Source organism: Humulus lupulus, chromosome 2 (genome assembly GCF_963169125.1).
Source record: "Humulus lupulus chromosome 2, drHumLupu1.1, whole genome shotgun sequence".
NCBI lineage: Eukaryota > Viridiplantae > Streptophyta > Magnoliopsida > Rosales > Cannabaceae > Humulus > Humulus lupulus.
Genome location: NC_084794.1, coordinates 251,221,142 through 251,241,804, shown reverse-complemented (window position 1 = coordinate 251,241,804; position 20,663 = coordinate 251,221,142). Strand labels below are relative to the sequence as shown.

At 31.5% G+C, this 20,663-nt stretch overlaps 1 protein-coding gene across 1 annotated transcript; it reads right to left on the bottom strand.

The window, feature by feature from the left end:
• Nucleotides 1-15,890: 15,890 nt before the first annotated feature.
• LOC133819190 (uncharacterized) lies at nucleotides 15,891-19,879 on the bottom strand. Its single transcript, XM_062252374.1, has 10 exons — nucleotides 19,692-19,879; nucleotides 19,484-19,578; nucleotides 19,225-19,289; nucleotides 18,898-18,941; nucleotides 18,277-18,354; nucleotides 17,926-18,079; nucleotides 16,963-17,139; nucleotides 16,459-16,521; nucleotides 16,223-16,379; nucleotides 15,891-16,058 (listed from the first exon to the last, which is right to left on the bottom strand). Exons 1-9 carry the CDS (start codon nucleotides 19,814-19,816, stop codon nucleotides 16,269-16,271), a joined length of 912 nt encoding a protein of 303 aa, XP_062108358.1. The 5' UTR covers nucleotides 19,817-19,879; the 3' UTR covers nucleotides 15,891-16,058; nucleotides 16,223-16,268.
• Between the last annotated feature and the right edge of the window lie 784 nt (nucleotides 19,880-20,663).

Sequence of the window (20,663 nt, the reverse complement as noted above, 5' to 3'; positions counted from 1 at the left end):
TAAACACTATTGCCTTTCTAAACCCTATTATAGCCAAAATATTGAACCTCATCAAGCCAATATAAAGCCAAAATATACCCAAGTATCCAAACTCTTAGTGTTGTTGTTGGAGATAGACATTAGAGAGAAGACTCGGGATTTCATCATTTTGGTTTTAGGTTGAAGGTATGACTTTATGAGGTTTAGAAAATTCTTGAAAGTATAGTTTTATTATAAGGCTTTAATATAAATATCTTGTGTTTTATTTAAGGTTGATTGGACATTTTCTATAGCAAGCAATCTCTTCTCTCTTTTTTCTATCCACGCTCAAGGTAAGGAAAATAAGTTAGATTTTATGTGCTATGTGTTTGTTTGTATATTTTTTTATGTCTTTTAGTCGCTAGGGAAATATGGTTGCTTAGATAGCAAATCCCAAGATTTTTTTTACCATTATCGTAGACTATAGTTGTGTCTAATCCTACCTCTAAAATAGTAGATAAGAGGACTATAGCGGTTTCTATCACATACTACGGTAATGAGTTAATGATTATTAATATTGTAATCTATTTTTATGTTTTATGTCTTAAGTTTTATGTTTTATGTTTTATGTTTTATGTTTTATGTTTTATGTTTTATGTTTTAGTAGTTTTTCCTTACTAGGCATTAGGCTCATTCATTTTTATTTAGATTGTGCAGGTAAATGAACATGGAAGGCGGGACGGATCTGTGGTAGCTTTGGCTTGTGTATTGGGCGAGGAACTTAAGGAATGAACCGATGGGATCGATCGAGGATGACGTTGATATTTTGATTCTTTTAATTATGTCTTTATGATTTCCGCATTTTTTACTTAAATAGTTAAATAAATGTTTTGTTTTCTTTATGATTTTATGTATAAACAATGGGATCTAGTATTTTTTGGATTTTCTATGTATTAGTAAATAAAGGTCTATTATTTTATGTATATATAAAAAAAATAGTAGTTATGTCATAGTAGTTTTAAAGGTTCGAGGTCTTTAAGTTAGTCGGGTCGTTACAATTTGCGCTAGTGCCCAACCGCCACAAATGTGAGGTTTGTGACAATGGGGCACTGCGTCAGTGGAGAACTGCCAGAAATGCCAGGTTTGTGACAGTGGGGCACTTATTCAAATGCCAGATGTTTGTGTTAGTGGAAAACTTCCATGAATGCTAAAAACGTGATTTTTTGCGTCAGTTAGGAACTGTCACATAATGTTTTAACCAAGAAACTGTAAATTTTTATGTCAATTCCTCTGGCCTATTTGATAAAAATAACAGCAGCAGAAACAAAAAACAGCAACAAAAATAGAAAAACAGTCGTATGAACATAAAAACAGCACCATAAATCAATAAACATTTGTATAGTTAACATTTGTCATTAAATCTACAAAAGTAATTCAAAGGTAATCTATGTATATAGTTATAACTATTGTATTCTAAATTTCTAAGCATTAAACACTTAAACTAAAATTTCCTCACCAAACTTGCTCATTTTTTAACTGAGATATGCCAAAATTAATTATTCCACTCATCTTGTATCCCATTGATTTCTTCAGCCGTATATGGTGCCGTATTCTTAATCTATTTAAGAAATATTTAAAATAATAAGTTAGAAAACAGTCCAAATAAAATCATAAGCGATAAATTAAATTAAGTTTAAAGGGTACAGCAATACCTCATTTTTTTAAGTAGGTCTTCGGCCTAGGCTGTGAAATCAATTCTCTAGCAAACTTCATAATGTAATAGCCACACTCGGTAGGCCCAGTTTGATTTCGACACTATTACAACATAGTTATCCAAATGTTAGTATCATATTTAGCAAATTATTATAACAAACATATGTCGAAAACTTTAATAAGAAAAGTAATAATTTACTTACTTTAGGAATACAAACTTTTTTTTTAATAGACTCTTTTTGTCTTCGGTGTGTATCATATTGATCTAATGCCCTACACAAAATATTAATATTTATCCATATGTGAGTCTGAATGAATCGTAAATTAATTAAGTAATATGTATAACTTACATGATAATTATCTCCTTGACTCCGGACAAAAATGTGAATTTACAGGATCAAAAAATGTCATTGAATGACTGTGTGGCTGAATCAATACTAATATCTAGTGAAAGCTACAACCAAAAAAACTTTTGTTTAAGATATTTTTCAATAAACAAAATATATGTATATAAAATTAAGTTGACTTACTTGTTGTGCCATGGACAAATTAGAAACTGTGTGTCTAGCTCAATCTGCAGAAATCATTCGAAGAGATTTTTAGCTCGTGCTTCATTGGTTACTTCATCAGTGGACACTAAAGAAGGATGCATGAAAGTGTACATGTGGTTCAACCCCTTCGTTTGCACTAAATCATCGAGCACCCTACATATAAAAAAAATCAATAAACTAATAAATTTCAATTTACACTAATTAAACTATAAATTTATAAAAACCATTGTACCTCATATATAATGTCAGCTCAGTTTGTCCAATCATCTCAGAGTTTCAAAAGTGGAGGATATCCTCTTTCAATAACCGAGCATCATTTGAGAATCCAAATGCCCTTTCTACAATCAAAATTTATACCATGTAGCCACTTTTCCACCGATCAATAAACTTCACCAAACACTTCAACATTCTTGTCATAGACACTTCTATAGGCTCCTGTGTCAATGCCTCTATTCTTTGCCTTGATTGTCTTGGTTGTTGAGTAAAGGGCGCAAGTGACTCTTTCATTTGTTGATTAGTAAGAACCCAATGTTGTGGCCATCCAACATCGTACCCGACTGTTTGACCAACCAAGGTATAGCCTTCCATTGTAAGAGGATGCGTTAAACTAGCGTTCTCTTGAATGGCTACCTCAACTATGTATTTCTGTGCAACAAGTACTTAAAACTTTCCCCTCTGCAACTATATTTTGTGTCAAACCGCATCATAATTTTTTTTCTTTTGCCACCTAGACTCGCCACATGTCGAACATGCAATTTTATCAACAAATCTCTTTTGATATAAGATGCAATTGTTAGGACAATCATGTATTTTTTTCCATATCGCATGCCTAACGAACGCAATGTCTTCTCTGCCTCATAAAATGAAGATGACATTTCATTACCTTCTAGTAATAAATCTCTTAAAAATGATAACAAATATGTCATTACCTTATCACTCTACCCATGTTTGGCTTTTAAGTTATACAACCTAAGCAGTGCTGATAATTTAGTGAACCTTATACAATTAGGGAAAATGAGTTTCTCAACATCTTCTAAGATGGACTAAAATTTATCTGGATCCACGTGTGATTAATATTGTGCATCATCAATCAATTCTGCAATATCATCAACTTCATAATCCACATCAAAATACTTATTATTCTTAGATGGTCTATCATTAGTGACTTTCATTCTTTCTCCGTGCAAAAACCACACTTTATAACTTTTGTCTATTCCGTTCCTAAATAAATGATCTTTTATTTTAACAATTGTCATCCTGACAACGTTACCACACTTAACACAAGGACAATGAATATTATTAGGAGATTGAGTATTCCTTGCACAAAATTGCAAGAAAAACTCAACTCTATTCCTATATTTTACTGAAAACCTATCCGCTGACATCCAATCTCTATCCATTGTTAAACTTCACAAAAAAAAAAAAACAAACAAAGCAACAAACATTAACAATTAGGTTCATGAATTACCTAATTGACAAGTAAATAAAAGAAACAATATGTCCAAAAAAAATTGGGCAGCATTTCTCATATATCTATCACATTTCCCAAATTTAAAACGTACATGTATACAACACATAATATACACAAAAATATTCAACAAATCAATCAAACATGCATAATTCTCATATTACTAAATCTAAAAAAATATTGGGTAACATTTCCCCTATTTCTATCACATTTCCCAAATTTAAATGAACATATATTCATCACATAAATACAACAAACCAATTAATCAATCAAACATACATAATTTCATCCTTATATCACCGCAGCACATAGTCCCAGAACCTATTTCCACTCATTTATAATTCCTACATTCCACTAAGTCCAATATCTTAATTATATATTAATGTAAAAAATATTACCTCCAATATAAAATCCTCCAAAGCTTGATCTCACCAACAAATTCGTCAACAAAAAACCTATTCAAATATACCAATAAACAAAAAAAAGAAAAATTTAACAAAATATAAAGAAAAATATACTAAAAACTATGCTAATTAAATAAACAATAGAGTGAAACTTAAAGAAAATACATAATTTAATTATATATATACCCATTTAAATACTTGAACCTGAAATTAAATAATTTTTTAAAAAAAAAAGTTAACAAAACATAAAGAAAAATATACTAAAAATATTCTAACTAAATATATAATAAAATTGAACTTAAAGAAAACAAATAATTTAATATATATATATATATACATATTTAAACAATCAAACCCAAAATTAAAAAAAAATTAAAAAGTTAACAAAATATAAATAAAAATTTACTAAAAAAATTCAAACTAAATAATTAATAAAGTGGAACTTATAGAAAATATATAAATTAATATATATACCCATTTACATAATTAAACCTGAAATTAAATTTAATAAACAAATTAAAAAAGTTAACAAAAAATAAATAATTTATAATAAAATAATTCTAAAAAAATAAAATACTAAAATGCAAAGTTTAAACCTAAAACAATTACATAATCATCAATATAAAACTAACCAAAAATAAAAAAATATAGCTATTTCATAAAAAAAATCACAAAAACTAAATTGAATTCATAAAAAATAATAAAATTGCACTTATTTGAGGTAATTGAGTCGTGTGGGTTCTTGAAGTAGCAAACCACAAAAAACTAAGAAAGTTTTTGGATTTTCAAACAATAATTTTCAAAAAAAAAAATCTACACAAAAATTGAAAAGAAAAATTGTGTAAAAGGTTCATCAACATATATAATTCATAAACATTACCTTAAAATTGAAAAAAAAAATTAAGAAAAACTCACTAAAATGGGTCAAGAAACTCGAAGCCGCCGCTAGTTTGGAGCAGAAACGCACATAAATTTTTCTTGAAGATTTAGGGAAAATAGGCTATCAAGGACGAAGGTTGGACGTTATTCTGGGCAGGGTGTTAGTGTCAGGGCCTAACTGACGCTAACAACAGGTTTGTGTCAGTGGGGCACTGATACTAACGATGTCGTTAACAATGTCAGTGCCTAATTGACGCAAACGATCCCCACTAACACCGTCAGTGTTACAACTGACGCAAATACTCTTTCATTTGTGGCAGTGCCCAACTTCCACAAATGTTAATTCTTGGTCAACGGCGTCAGTCAACTACGTTGAATGACACAAAAGGGGTATTTTGGTGTAGTGACGGCGCTCTTACAGCTCTCCAACTCATGACTGGTCCATCTTTCCTTTGCCCTTACTTGCATCACGAAGACCTGTGAGCCAAGCCTCAAAAAGAAAACCTAAACAAGTGAATCAGATATCTAGATAGACATTAACAGGTACTGCATACTTTATAATCACAACAGGTTCACATTAATTTTCCAATCAATATACGACTCATGCCGAGTAGATGCATATCACACCCCTGCCCCGCCACTACGATGCATATCGCACCCCTATAATGGCCCCACCACTACGGCCTACATTACGCATGTAATGGCGATAACAACCTCATGATTGATACATCACAATCACAACCAATCAATACAAGCAGTTATAACAACAAAGACTTATATTGTAATGACACAACTATTTCTAAGACCTTGGACCATTAAAACTACTAGACATAGCTACTATTTCGATACAAACATAAGAAATAACATGCTTTTATTGAAAACCCAAAATATAAGAAATAGCATGTCTTTATTAAAAATGTAAAATAAAATGTGATATAGTATGGGATCTCATTGTGTACAAAACATAAAACATAGCTTTAAAAACAAGTTTAAAAAAAGTGAATGCGGAATTACAAAAGAGACATATTTCAAAAGACTAAAATAAACGTCATCCTCGATCGACACGCAGCCCATCCATTCCATTCATCCTCAACACACATGCCATGCTACCAAGAATCCTTCCACCTCCATAATCATTTTCCTGCATCACACTAAAATAAAGGAATGAGTCTAATGCCCAGCAAGGAAAATCTACTAAAAACAAAACATACATCGTAAACATAAGCATAAGACTACACCAAATACTATAAAAGAACATAAGACTATCTAAAACATATATCATATATCATATATCATAAGCATACACTATAAAGCATATGGCTACAAAAACATCTATTACAATGGCCATCATACATCTTGGGGCTTGCTAGCTAGGCAATCATATGCCCATAATTCTATAGGGCTAGTTATCAAAACAAGTCATATAAATTTATGAGGCTTGTTATCTAAACAAATCATATGCTCAAGGAATATACTATTGAGACTTGTTATCTAAACAAGTTATTTGTTATCTAAACAAATTAAATGTTTGTTATCTAAACAAAACATATACCCAAGAACTAAAACATATCATACATATACATATCATAACATAATCATAACATAACATAAACATAACATAACATATAAGCACATAAAATCTATCCTATTTTCCTTACCAACACCGGGACATGAGAACAAGGGCGGGATTTGGAACACTCCTAAAACCAACAATACAAATGGTGAGTATTTCTAAAGAATAAAGAATGAACGTGGAAACTAAACCATCAAGAAGAAACTTACCAAGAAAGAACTTAAGTTTCAAGAACCTAATCAAGAACCAATAACGAAAGTTAGGATTTGAATAAAAGGAACTAAAGAAAAATAAAGAGTTTTAAAGAATTGGACTTAAAGAATAGGAGTACCCTAGTTGACCTTATGGATTGGTCTAACTCCAATACTGAAATACACTAAACCTCACTTCCCAAGTATTTTATAAAGCTTAAGAATGGCAAAGCTTTTTCCCAACCCAAGTGTTTATCACTCTATGGTAGTACTAGCACCTTGGAGTCTGATCACAGCTGAAGAGTGAGGAGAATGACTGGGTTCTAAGTCCTATTTATAAAGTTCTATGAATAAAAATCTTCTTTTTGGCTTTGAATAAAAATAATGAATTTAATTGAAAATATTTGAATATTCGTCAGTCAAAGGCTTAGGACTCGGTCAAATCGTTCAAAGGTAGGTCTAAGGAGTCAAATCTTGTTTTAAAAATTAAAAAAAAATATAGAATCCTAACTTCTAACTTCCTAAATCTCGTAACTCTAAACTCACCTTTAGTAAAATCAAAATAACTAGAGATGTAGGACTCCGATTTAGACCATATTTATACCGTTAGAAAGCTAATTCAATTATCTACAACTTTCTAGAAATGATATTTTTCGAAATTCATAATATAACTAGGTCAAAAATAGGTTGGAAGTTATAGTATCCTAAAGTTACAGGAAAATCTATTTAATTATCTAAATAATAACCTAATCCACAAATTTCTTAACTAACCATAAAATAAAAAACTCTGATTCCCTAATAATCATGCTTATAACAAGTATCATATTCTTATTGGCTCTATCTAAACCTTAGGTTATAATAAATAATACACCTAGGACCAACAATATTAATCAAACCTTATGTTATAATTAATATTCTTAAACTATATGTTAAACTTATAAAATTCATAACTATTGCTATGAGTTTCCAAATAAGTCCTGGTTTGAACCAAAATCCATGGAATCTAAAGTACTACAAACTAATACTATCTACTACTACTACTACCTTGCTAGTTAAGTAAATATTCTGGGACTCTACATATATATGGTAGACATGTAACTTTAAATAGATTCATAGCACAACCATGCATATGTCCTCTAATCAGAGCCCATGCTCTACACTAAGTGCAAGTGCCAGTTTTCTTACCTCGAGTCTCGTGCAATAAGTTGTACGAACCCGAGTGCTATCCTTCTCCTGAGCCTTGCGAAAACCCTAGTCACAACATCAACAATATACTTATCAGGAACTAATTCTAATAATGGGCCTCAAGACTAAGCCCTAGCTCTCAAAACCTCGGATTCCACTAAACGGGATAACGGGATCGTCCCCCGAGCCTCCCAAGATAACTCCCCAAAACCCTAAATAAAATGCACCATAAACTGCATTAGCACTGCAACTCTAAAACAAACCGAGAAGCCCACTTTCAAACTTATACATTTTGAGCGCGACGCCCCTTCTAAAGGGTCGCGGTGCTCAAACAAACAGAGAGCTTTCCCTATCCAAAAATCCTACATTATCATTGCAGCGCAATGGTTAGAGGAAAACCCTACTCTTAGGGAAACTCAAGCGGGTCGCGGCTCTTTTCCCAAGCATCGTGGCGTTACCGCGAAAAAACCTAGACATGCCTTGTCCCCTGCGATAACCCAACACCAAAACCAACCCAAAACTCAATTCTACTCCGACTAGCACAAAAATTCGACCTCAGATCACTATTACCAACCACAAACAACATAGAAGTAACCTCAAAACATACCAAATCCTATTAGAACCTTAAATTCAAAATTTACCAAGAATACCAAAGAAAATAGCAAAATAACTTAAATTCTAAAGCTTACCTCTTAGAAATTGAATTCCCAGCTGGTAAGGTGGCCTAGACAACTCCTGTTGTCAAGAAGACTTCAAATCTTTACCAGGATTCCTCAAAATCCCACAAGCTTAGGCCTAGCTTAAGTGTCTTGGTCTTGGAACAAAGGAGAAAGCAAGAGAGAATGAGAGAGAGGGGGGAAAGAGAGAGATAGCTGAACGTGGTGAACCAAGTGCTCAGCACTTGGTCTAGTCTCACTTAACCATTTTACCCCTTCCTCCAATGAACCTCTTATTTAACCCACAAGGTCATTTTGGTCATTTTAGCCTAATTCCCCACTAAGCCTCAAATTACACCTTAAATTCCCAATTAATCAACTAATCTTACAAATACAAATATTTTCCTCAATTAATCCCATTTACCAATGAATCCCAAACATATGCCAAATTACCAAAATACACTTGGCTCCTCCTTGAGCCGGGTAATAATCCATGTTGTATCTTTTCTGCTAAACTGCTCCAAAGGATCGAATTGTGTCGAATATCATGAATATATCCACATATTAATGTGGTCTCTAGGACATAGCATATAAAATTATAATTATACCCTCAACGTGTCAAAATTACAGAAATGACTCATTTTAAACAAAAGCGGGCCTATGAGCACATTTAATACACATAAACATGCATAAGCAGACATATCATAATATAACTTACATAATCCACATAATCACAAATATATTTAATCAAAATCACATTATTTCCAATTATGCTCTCCAGGCACACTAATCAACATACGAATTCTTATTAGGAGTTTTGGGCCGCTACAACATCTACATGGGCTCCGGTGAGTATTGGTGTTGGGTTTTATGCCCTTATAAAACCATGTCGGACATGTAACACGATTTCATATTGTCAATAAAAGTAGTAGAAATAATTTAGTTTGAGAACCGTGTTGCGTGCTTGTTTTATGACATGATTATTGAAATAATACAAACATTTATAAAATCTTGAACATATGGATAGTTACAATTATAGTGACGAGGTCACAGTGGATTTTAATTGTAATTATATGTTCAAAAGAACAAGTCCTAAGATTAGATTAGTGCATTGGATTTTCATTGATTAGGCAATCTACAATTTAATCTACTTACACATTCGGGGTGTGATGTCTTGTCAAAGGCATTGACCAAGTAGATAAGATCGGATATATTTAGTTACATCGGACTAGGACCGATATTGATTATTGATTGATAAATAAGTATCGTTGTTATTTAATCTAATCAATGTCACAACGTTGACCATATGTTAAGTCGATCTTAATTTTGAGTGATAATATTTTGCTAATTATATTATTTAAATATTTTGACTTGTTCGTTACTAGCTTACCCTACGGTCTAGCTCATACTTACATCTTGGAGATTTAGTGTAATTGAGTGGGAGTATTATTCATAGATATGAAATCTATAACTTCTGTATGAGAAGTGAAAAGATGACTTCCTTAATTGCTTTGTTCAAAATGTTAAATGATTGAGATCTCATTTTTGTGATTAAGTTCACGGAAATATCATATAAGGAACTTAGTGGGAGTTAGGATAAAATACTGATGAGGAGTAAAACCCAGCTCGTTAGTAAGTCGTCGATAGAGGATTGATTGACTGTAATGGTTATAACAATGGATAACGTATTTATGGTTTGAAAAATATGTTCTATGAATTCAAGAGTTTAATTTTGAATCTATAGTGGAATCACGAGGAATTAATAAGGTAGCAAAATTATTCGTAAATAAATTCACGATAACTTATTGGAGCATGATTTCATGGATCCATGGTCCCTGCATCACCTTTGGGTAAATCATCTAGAACGTCTCAATTAATTGATTTAATTATCAATTAGGATTTTTAAAGTTGACTAGGTCAATTTTGGAAAATATACAGAGATATGAGATTTAAAGAATAAAAGAGAATCTTTGGGTAAATTTATTAATATTGATAAATTGGTGTCAATATAAATAAATAATATTAAATAAAGTTTCAAATTATAATTAGTTAATTTGAATAATTATTTAATTAATTAATTATAAATAAATAAATAAAATGTTTTGAATTTAGGCCCAATTGAGATTTAAATTCAAAACAAAGAGATTGTGTCCAAGTCCATTTGTGGGAGCCCAAGGCTTTTATCTTTTTGTTTATAATTTTAATTAATTTAAATGTAAATAAAGCCCATTAAGTTACCCATATAAGGAATACGATATCTAGGATTTTCAAAAGTTAGTCTCAGTCGATTCATTGGGTAAGTGAAAACCTAGACAATCTAATCCCTTATTAGCCACTATCTATTCTTCTCTTCTAGATCTCTATCTCATATGTTGAAAACCAGCCCACACTAGTTCTAGGTTGATCAAAGGCTTGGTGAGGAAGACTGTATTTCTGATCTAGTTCAATCTCTTGATAATACTCTGCTACAGAAAGGAATCAATGGTTAGAGAGATTGATGGAAGGAGTTGTTTCTGTATCGCTGTGTAATGTAAGTTTTTACTTTACTCTGTATTTGTATCAATTTCATAGGAGCATGTTCTAGGAATTTGCATGTTTGTTTGATAATATGTAAATCACATGAAAATAAATAAAGATCCTACAATATGTATTTCCAGCAATTGGTTTGGTCGTGAGGTTAGGGTTGACGATTTTCTTGGGGTGTGGCTCATGATGGAGTGGCCTGGCGAGTGAGATCTGGTTCTTTGGCAAGTAGCCTTGTGGTTGGGCTCGAGGTGGTGTAGTTTCGTCCCCGTGCCACTTCTTCAATGCGAGTACTATCCTTTTGCATCTTTTTATATTGTTGTCACTTTATTTGGTTGTTGCTTGTTTTGTTATGTTTTTGTCATTTAGTTTTGAATAATGTCCTTGTGTGGGTGTTTGTATAGGGTAAATAACTATTTGGTACCCTGTGTTTTATCAAAATAAAAACTTAGTGCCCTATGTTTTTAATAAGGGTTTATACCTTTTTGGACCCTATGTTTTGACAAATTACTTTTTGGACCCTATGTTTTGTAAAATTGTTCAAAGAGAACCCTAAACCCGATTTTGGTCAAAGTTTTCTCATTTGAAATCACAAATAATTCACCAAACTAACAATTCAGAACAAAAATAAAATCATTTTGCTTAAAAATTGTGTTGTTATATTCAATTTTTTCTTCATCAAAATTGAGTTTAAGGGTCTATTTGAACCATTTTACAAAATATAGGGTCCAAAAATGAGTTTTCTAAAACACAGGACCCAAACAGATAATCATAAAAAATACAGGGTCCAAAAAAGTATAAACCCTTTCAATAATGCACATATGATATTCTGTAATTTGAAATTTTACATATTTGGTACCCTAGACTCAAATTTGATCAATAAAATTTTATTAATATTATCGAATTGACCTCAATTATATGAGTTTCAAATTTAAATTTAATTACTTAATTACATATAACTGAGAGCAGTTTGGTCATATTTATCAAATTTGAGTCTATGGTACTAAATATGTATGTTTTTAAATTACAGGGTACCAAACGAACATTATTGAAAATATAGTATACCAAGTTTGTATTTTGATAAAACACAGGGTACCAAATGAGTATTTACCCATTTATATATCACCTTGTTCGGTGAGTGGCAACCGTCTATCTTAGATAATATGGTGTTTCGTTCACTCTGTCACATATGACCCTTGTCAATGTGTTTCTCATGAAAGGACTCCAGTGGCACAATATTGTGACAAAGTTAGGCTTCGAGATGTTATATGCTTCAAGATGAGGTTGCATCTATATTTGTGCTGTTTGAGAATAGTAAATGTATGATGTATGACTCTTTGGGTAACTGATGTTTGCCTCTTAATCAAAGAATTTCCTTCCTTTTTAAAACCAAAAGAAAAATACTATACATGTATTATTAGATATAGTATTATTAGATATCATGCTAATCTAATAATGAATATCGTTACCAATCTTATGTAACTATAATAGTAACAAGATTACTTCTTTATTCTTTATTTTTTCCTGATCTAAAGACAAGAGCGGGGAAATATAATATTAGAATATTAAAAAATTATACTTAAAAAAATATATTTATAATAATAAAATTATATATCATCATTATATATAACAAGATAGAAACTAAATACAATTTACAAAATTTAATATTCTATAGTTTACAAAAATAAATATACCATGCTTAACAATAGCATGATTCTTCCATCTTTTTTCATTTAAACAAACATGAAACTATTTTAAATTAATTACTGGCTCAACACCCTAAACTATTATCCAAAATGATTCTTCTCCATTGAACAGGCGAGATGATGCCAATTTTAGGCACATGAGTGTCGTAATATATTGCTAAATTTTAGTTATCACTTTTAGTTGGTGCAAGATGGCCATTTTTGAGGTGTGGACACTCAAAATTATTGCCAAAATTTAGTTATTGTTTTTTTTTTTTTATCGTTTTCTTATTTGAATATGTGCAAAAACACATATTTTGGGTGTAAGGTATTTGAACTAACATTGATATACTATAATATAAAAAACTAATACACCATGCTATTAAACTTATATGATATTTTTTTTTTAACAAAATTAATTCAAACAATAACAAAAATTGATATATTATAGCATATATATTGTGTTAATAAAAATAATAAAAAATCATGTAATTTTTAAACAATGGTGTTGTTTGGTAACACTTAAAAAAACTAGTTTTTTATTTAATTAATTAAAAATTTGACAATTAAACATAAAATGTGTTTGGTAACTTTATTTTTATTTATTATTTTTTTAAAATTTTAATTAAAATTCATTAAATTTTGAAAATATAATTTTTTTCACTTTCAAATTTTTTTTAAACTGTTTTTCGACTTTTTCTTTCGTTTTTTTCTTCTCTTCTTCAAATCAACACCTCATATTATTGTTAAACAAAAAATAAAAATAAAAGTTATCAAACGCATTTATTATTTTTTTCTTTAAAAAAACAAAAATAGTTACCAAACATATTTTTATTTTTGAAAAATAAAGAAACAAAAATAAAAGTATATTTCCAATTTTGTGTTTAAAAAATTCAAAAACAAAGGGTCCGTTTGGTAAAATTTTTGTTTTTAAATTTTTTAAACACAAAAATGAAAATAAAATTTTATTTTTATTTCTTTATTTTTAAAAAATAAAAATATGTTTGGTAACTATTTTTGTTTTTTGTTTTTAAAAACAAAAAATAATAAACGCGTTTGATAACTTTTATTTTTATTTTTTGTTTAACCATATAAGGTGTTGATTTGAAGAAGAGAAGAAAAAATTGAAAACTGTTTAAAAAAAATTTGAAAGTGAAAAAATTCTATTTTCAAAATTTAATAAATTTTAATTAAAATTTTAAAAAATAATAAATAAAAATAGAGTTACCAAACACATTTTTTGTTTAATAGTCAAATTTTTAATTAATTAAATAAAAAACTATTCTTTTAAGTGTTACCAAACAACACCAAAAATTTTACCAAACACAACCAATATTAATCATAAAATTTGATGTACCATATCTCAAAAAATATATATATTGAGTTGAAAAATAATATACCAATAATATTAAAATACCGAAAAAAAAAAGTCAATAAACTTTTGGATAATAGTTCTAGGACTTTCAGTAGGCTCTTAGACCATTCATAAGCTAAAATCTTCCCTTGCTAGCGCTTTTGGCCGATTCCTCGCCTTAGCTACAAGTGCCTTGAATTTAACTTGCACAAACCGCCCTCAGAGTGTATTCTATATTAGTGAGAGTAGTAAGCCCTTTCCCTTTCATGTGCAGCCTAGTCTTTGTATTCTATTCCAAAGAGGGCATTCTATTCCGAATTCTCGGCATCAAGACAGGACCGACCCTTTGAAAAGGTTAGTATAAACCGTACTAACAAGGCATTAGGAGAGTGAGGAGTGAACGGACTCAAATACAGTTGTCAGCAGTGGAAAGGAAGAGTTCTACCGAGGACTTAGTCAAGCAGTTACAGTAGCAGTCCTCTTTGGTTTCTTACATGACAGCTTTCGAAGCAAGCTAGCCAAGCAAGGATAGTGGGGAATGAGAAAGATTCATCTAGAAGGACTGTATTAGGATGGGCCCTAACGGTTAGGCATGCAGGTGGAAACAACGTTAAATACTACCTTCGATCCGTTGACGCGGTCAACCTCGCCCCTCATCGCTTGTCTACCCGTGGTCGTGGTAGGGGTCGCGGGGACTCCTTCTGTGGTGGTCGTGCTATTCGTGGTGACTTTGGACGAGGAGGCCGTGGATCTTTCTTCTCGAATTCAAGACTTCTAGGCCAACCCATAAAGGGGAGGAGTTAGTTGGTAGGGCAATCTCTCGTGCAATCAGAATAATCCTTGAACCTTCTGATAGGAGAGCTTGAGAAAGACAGTCTCGACGCGGTCCAAGTTGTGAAAACACAGTGCACCCAGATAAATAAGGAACGAGATGAATACAAAGGTTAAACGAGCATCCCACACCCAAAAGGTGCCCCACATAGGTCTTCCCTGAAACCCCCCAGTAACTAAGGTAAACAACGTAAAAAAAGCACCCATTTCTATACCGGTTCTGGAAGAGCGAAGAAAAAGGGGATGTTTTGTTAATAGGGAAAATAAGGTGTTTATAGTCGTAGCGATATAAACAAGAATACTCATCCAAGCTGCAGGAACATGTACATACGGAATACGAGAATTTCCACCTTGTTGAAGATCTAGTGGTGCTACCCGAAGACTTAAATGAATAGCCATCACTGTTAAGAACAACCGAGATCCAATGATAATTTGCGCGTAGAGAAAGAAGCGAAATCGAACTCCTCCTTGGCTAAATTCAGAGGGGTCCGATATAATAGAAACCGACACACAATCGTCCGTAAAATTAATATAGATATACTATGATATTAAAATCATATGTTTTTTTTTTAAAAAAAAAAAAAAAGAGAGAGAAAAAGGTATTGGACATTCAAATATATATGTTTAAAATAGAAGAACTAAAAAAATGGCTATGTTCTCTAAATTAAAAATACAGGGGCATTTTTAAAAGCCAACCTAAAAAGGAGGCTATTTGTTATAATTTCTCTTATTATTTTTAACAAATATATCATTTAAATTTAACTTTTAATAAATAAATTTTGATTTCGAATTCAAACAAAATAAATTTGTGGGCAAAAAGAAATGATGAAACTTTAACAAGTTATTGTAATATTCTGTGGTGTCTCTAGCATCATCAATTCTCAATATCTATACATCTATATATAAATATATATATATATATATAAATTTATTTTATTTTCCATTTAGTGGAAGCCACAAGGCCCATACCAGCCATTTAAATGTCCTTCAATATTATGATTTCTTACTAAAGAGAAATAATAAAAGATACTAAAGCACAATCGACATCCAAAACAGCTCTTTTAATCAGGTACTGCTGCAGCCAAACCTGCATCAATCACAATTTGTTTTTTTTTAGCTAAAATGAACAATTGCATTTCTACAGCTAAAACTAATGTATTATTTGCAAGTTTTATGAAAGAATATCAGTGATATGACGAGCCATGAATTGTGCATGTATTGATGAATAAAAGTTTAGACAGAATTCTGTACCTAATTAAGAGAATAGAATTTTATTCAAAGGATGTATCTTAAAGCATCACAGAGCTGATGAAGAGAGGCGCTCAGCAACTCCTGGTAGCCAGTCTAGGTAGTAGGCATGGCAATCCATCTCAGCCCGAGAGGTGGCGGTAAGGGGGGTGACGGTAATCTGAAAAAAGAATTCATAAGAACCAGTTAATCACAGGAATAAAATCCACTATAGTTTGAAGTAAACCATATATACGCACATATCCCTCTCGCAAAAATAGTTGATCTGTATCATTCTCCTCATCTAATTCAGAACCCGTAACCTACAAAAGCAAAAACTTAGTTATTCTTTAATATTTGATGGAAATGATGCAGTGAAATTAGTAATACCAACTAGAACACAAGGAAAAGCCAAGTTTTCCCAAAAAAAAATACTCAATCATAACCGCACAAACTGCGGTCACTTTAAAAACTCTAGAACAGAATCAGCAGCAGTCATTAGCTTCAATGTAAGCTAGATTATAATATATATATATATATATATATATATTCTTCTTTAGTTTTCAATCTCAGAAGAATTCTGCAAACCCTGCTCTAAATATTATTTCTAATTTGTGCCACCCATGGTAGCCAAGCATAGAAACTATCAAACTTCAAGTAAACATGAAGAAAAGAAAAAGATACAACAGAACAATGGCAAGAAACAAAAGCAAATAAAATGAAAATATAAAAGTTGCAGACAGTAAAACAATAAAAGGACTTACTTGTCTTCGGAAGAGTCGATGGTCTGTTGACACAGTTGGAGTTTCAACTTCTGCAGACCCTGCTAAATCTGTATCCATTGTCATGGTTGACAACATTTTGGCTCCTTGCAAATCCGAAGAAACTTCTGTCCATCCAATTCTGAATATGCTCTTACCCTGCTTAGTTAGCTTATATCCCTTGACAGGCACAGGAGACAGAAATTAGCATTGAAAGCACATAGGTCAATAGGAACCAAAGAATTGATTGAGGGGATATAGGAAGAAAAGCAGGAAGTTCTTCAGCAATGTTTTGAGGGGATTAAACAGGTACCTAGTTGTTTTGCTTTAATGAGGCCAGGCATAAGCCTTTAGCTCCAAGGTGTTTTGAGTTGTAAGCCTCAAAATAGACTAAAATTCCATAAACTTTGATAAAATAGAATATTTCATGATTATAAACAATAGATAAGGTGTCAAACTCAAAAGAAAAGTAAATTTAATGAGAAATGAATGAAGTATACAGTCATTAAGAAGTATAAAAAGTTCAAAAAGTAAATACCTAAAGTAAAGAAAAAAAAAAAAAAGCTCAGAGACTGATCATACATTCTAATGATATTTGTTGACATGTCTACAAATTTTTTTAGGTTGAACCCATATATTATTTTGCGTATAAACTGAAAAAGTTAAATAGACCCAGAAGTTTTAAGCCAGCTAGCACTCATTTTAATTAAGTGTACATTTACATAAGAAGCTGATGTCTCATAAGTCCTGAGGTGAAAATGCCATGAAATGGGTGAGACTTGAGCCTCTCTCTCTCTCTCTCTCTCTCTCTCTCTCTACCTCCCTCCCTCTCTCCCTCTCTAATGGTTTCTGAGTGCCTAAAACATGTCTTTACAAACAGAGTTCTAAGGGAAAAGCCTTTTCACATGTAAAGATTAGATACAACTTCTTCCAGTTACTGGCTCTTGAATGATACTTCATACTTACTTTATGATTGGCAACATTTGTTGGCAGATCTATATTCAAAAAGGATCTTTTCGGATATGTAAGGCTCTTAACCTCCACCAAAATCGCATCAATGATAGGTAAACAAGCCTTAGCAGAGAGTGTGAAGTCGTCAGTATGGCTTTTACCTGCAACCCTACAAGTCCAGTATCCAAATACAAGTTTTATTGTTTCCTCTATTTTTATTAGTACTACAAATCAAGACTAACAATGAAGTTTTCTCAAAAACATGTGAGTCCAGCTATAAAACATTGAAATTTCATATACAAACTGGATACGAGAACAAAGTTTAAGTGAGGACAGCTATATTAAACATCACATATTCACACCTACCAATCATAAGATACAGATATAGAAGGTACACCATTAAAAAAAGCTTCCCGAGCTCCACCGACTGTGCCGGAGTAAACACTAAAATTAACAAAAGAAACCCAGTTATTAGTTTAAACCCACAAACAAGCCAACAAATTCAATAAGAACATATTGATAGAATAGTTATGTAAACAGCTAGAACAAATGCAAAATGAACATATCATCAAGTGTGTTCAGTTATCTCAAGCAAGATCAATTTTGAGGATAAATGCTTCCCTAACTAAGCATTGGTTCAAAATTAATGATAGTTAATCAGTTAAAATTTCACCGTAGTATCATCAGGCTGATCTGTAGTCTCTTAAAAGCACTTCTCTAGACTAGGGAAATCAAAAGAAAAGAGTGATAATTTTCAAGAGTGAAAAATTCATTCATTAGGAAGTAAATAGGTTTCCAGCACAAGTTATACAAGCATAAACAAAAATTCTTAGGAAAGCAAACACTAGGATTACTTCCATCATTTCAGTAACATTATTCCATACTAAAATAAAAAAGCGGTAGCTTGTGGGGCTTTGATATGAAACCTCAGTTTAGAATTATACTATAACTCTATAATGAACAGTGGTTAGACGAAATATTACGCACGTGTGATAACCGCAGTTGCTACCCATGTTAATGCCGCTGATTACCTGTGTAGATATAACATTAGTGACTAAAAATTAACTACACACACCAGTCACCTGAAGATTAAAGAATAAGAGTTCTTTAACACTACTATAAGGCTCAAACTTTTGCCAGGTTATTGGAAGTATTCATACTTTCTTGTCACAGCAGCTAAAAAAGATCATCTTTTCGTTTAAGAAGGTAAGAAGTTGAATCCTACATTATATTCCCCCAATCAATCAATATTAAACAAAGTTTTTAAGATTAAACAGATAAGAAGAAAACAAGGAACTAGTATTAGTAAAATACCAGATCAGGAAGTGAAGGAAATAATGCTTTTGAGAGCCCAATAGAAGAACAATCTGCAGGAGTTCCTGAAAACATAAAAGATGCCAGTAACATGAAAATTTGCCTTAAAAATAAAAACAAAACAAATCCTTTTGATCCCATAATACTAAACAAAATTTAACAATTGGTTTCAAAAATATTAAGCATAGCACATGAAAAAAAAAAACCATTAATTATATCAGTAATGTAACGAATTAAAGAGAGATCTTTTGAGGCAAACCAGAGACTGCAAAGGCAGTGGCTCCTTCGATTTCTACTTGCTTTACAGCAAGTGGGTGGCGCCAAGTGATGCTGTGACTAACAGCTGACTTTTCCCTGTGAATACATTCAATCCATTTCTAATCAAACAATACAATGGTACACAGAACCAATACAAACAATCAAGAATATTAGCTGGGATAAAGATGAATGATAGTGAAATTACGTACGAGTCGGGAGCGCAGACTTGAACAATGTAGCGAGAAGTGGAGACGAGAACCTGAACCAGAGCTCGCAGGCCCGGCGCGTCGATTCCGTCGTCGTTGGTGATCATGATCGTCGGTCTGTAATCCATCTCCGACGTCTTTGAAGAAGAATTATGGCTTAGCAAAAAAAAAACACAAAAACAGAGAGAGCCAACAAAGAGGAGACGGTTCAAGTTTTTAAAGCCTTATACAGCAAAATTCCCAAATTAACCTTACGCCTTTATTTTTGCAATTATGTCTCTAACCTTAAAATTTTAACAATTAAATCTGTAATTTCTCTAAAAGCTTCAATTGTTAGTCCTTTTTTACTTATCTAGTTGTTAAAATAATAGGATTCTGTCACCAAAAAATTTCAACCAACATATCTTTTTGCACTTAAATTCTCAACTTTAAATTTTAGTTTTAATTTTTTTATAAAATGTAAACAATCAAAATAATAATATAATTTTGTGATTTATTTATTGTGAATTAAAAAAATACTAATAATTTTTTATGATTTATAATATAATTATTGAAATTATCATAAATTAAAATAACAATTAGTTAGTGAAGTTATGCTATAAAATATTTATTTTAATATTGTTTAGATATTAATTAGATAAGAGATTATACTATTTTAGTATCTATTGTTTGCTTCAATACTAGCTTGCACCTTTATAGTTTAATCAATACAAAAATACTACCCTATATTTTACAAATTAGTATAAAAACATACATTGAACACAATTTGAATTAAATTTATTTGTGACAAAAATATTAAATCTTTCATAAGTGTTGTTACTCGTACTTTTTGAGTAATTTAGCACGTGCCTGTTCTAGCAGGCACGTTCATCTCCCAACTGTACTTGCTAGTCGATAGCCTTGCAAGAAGCGATCACCTGAAACCAAATCATTAAGATAGCCCTGCTCGAAGGGTAGCTCAAAGGTCAACCCCCA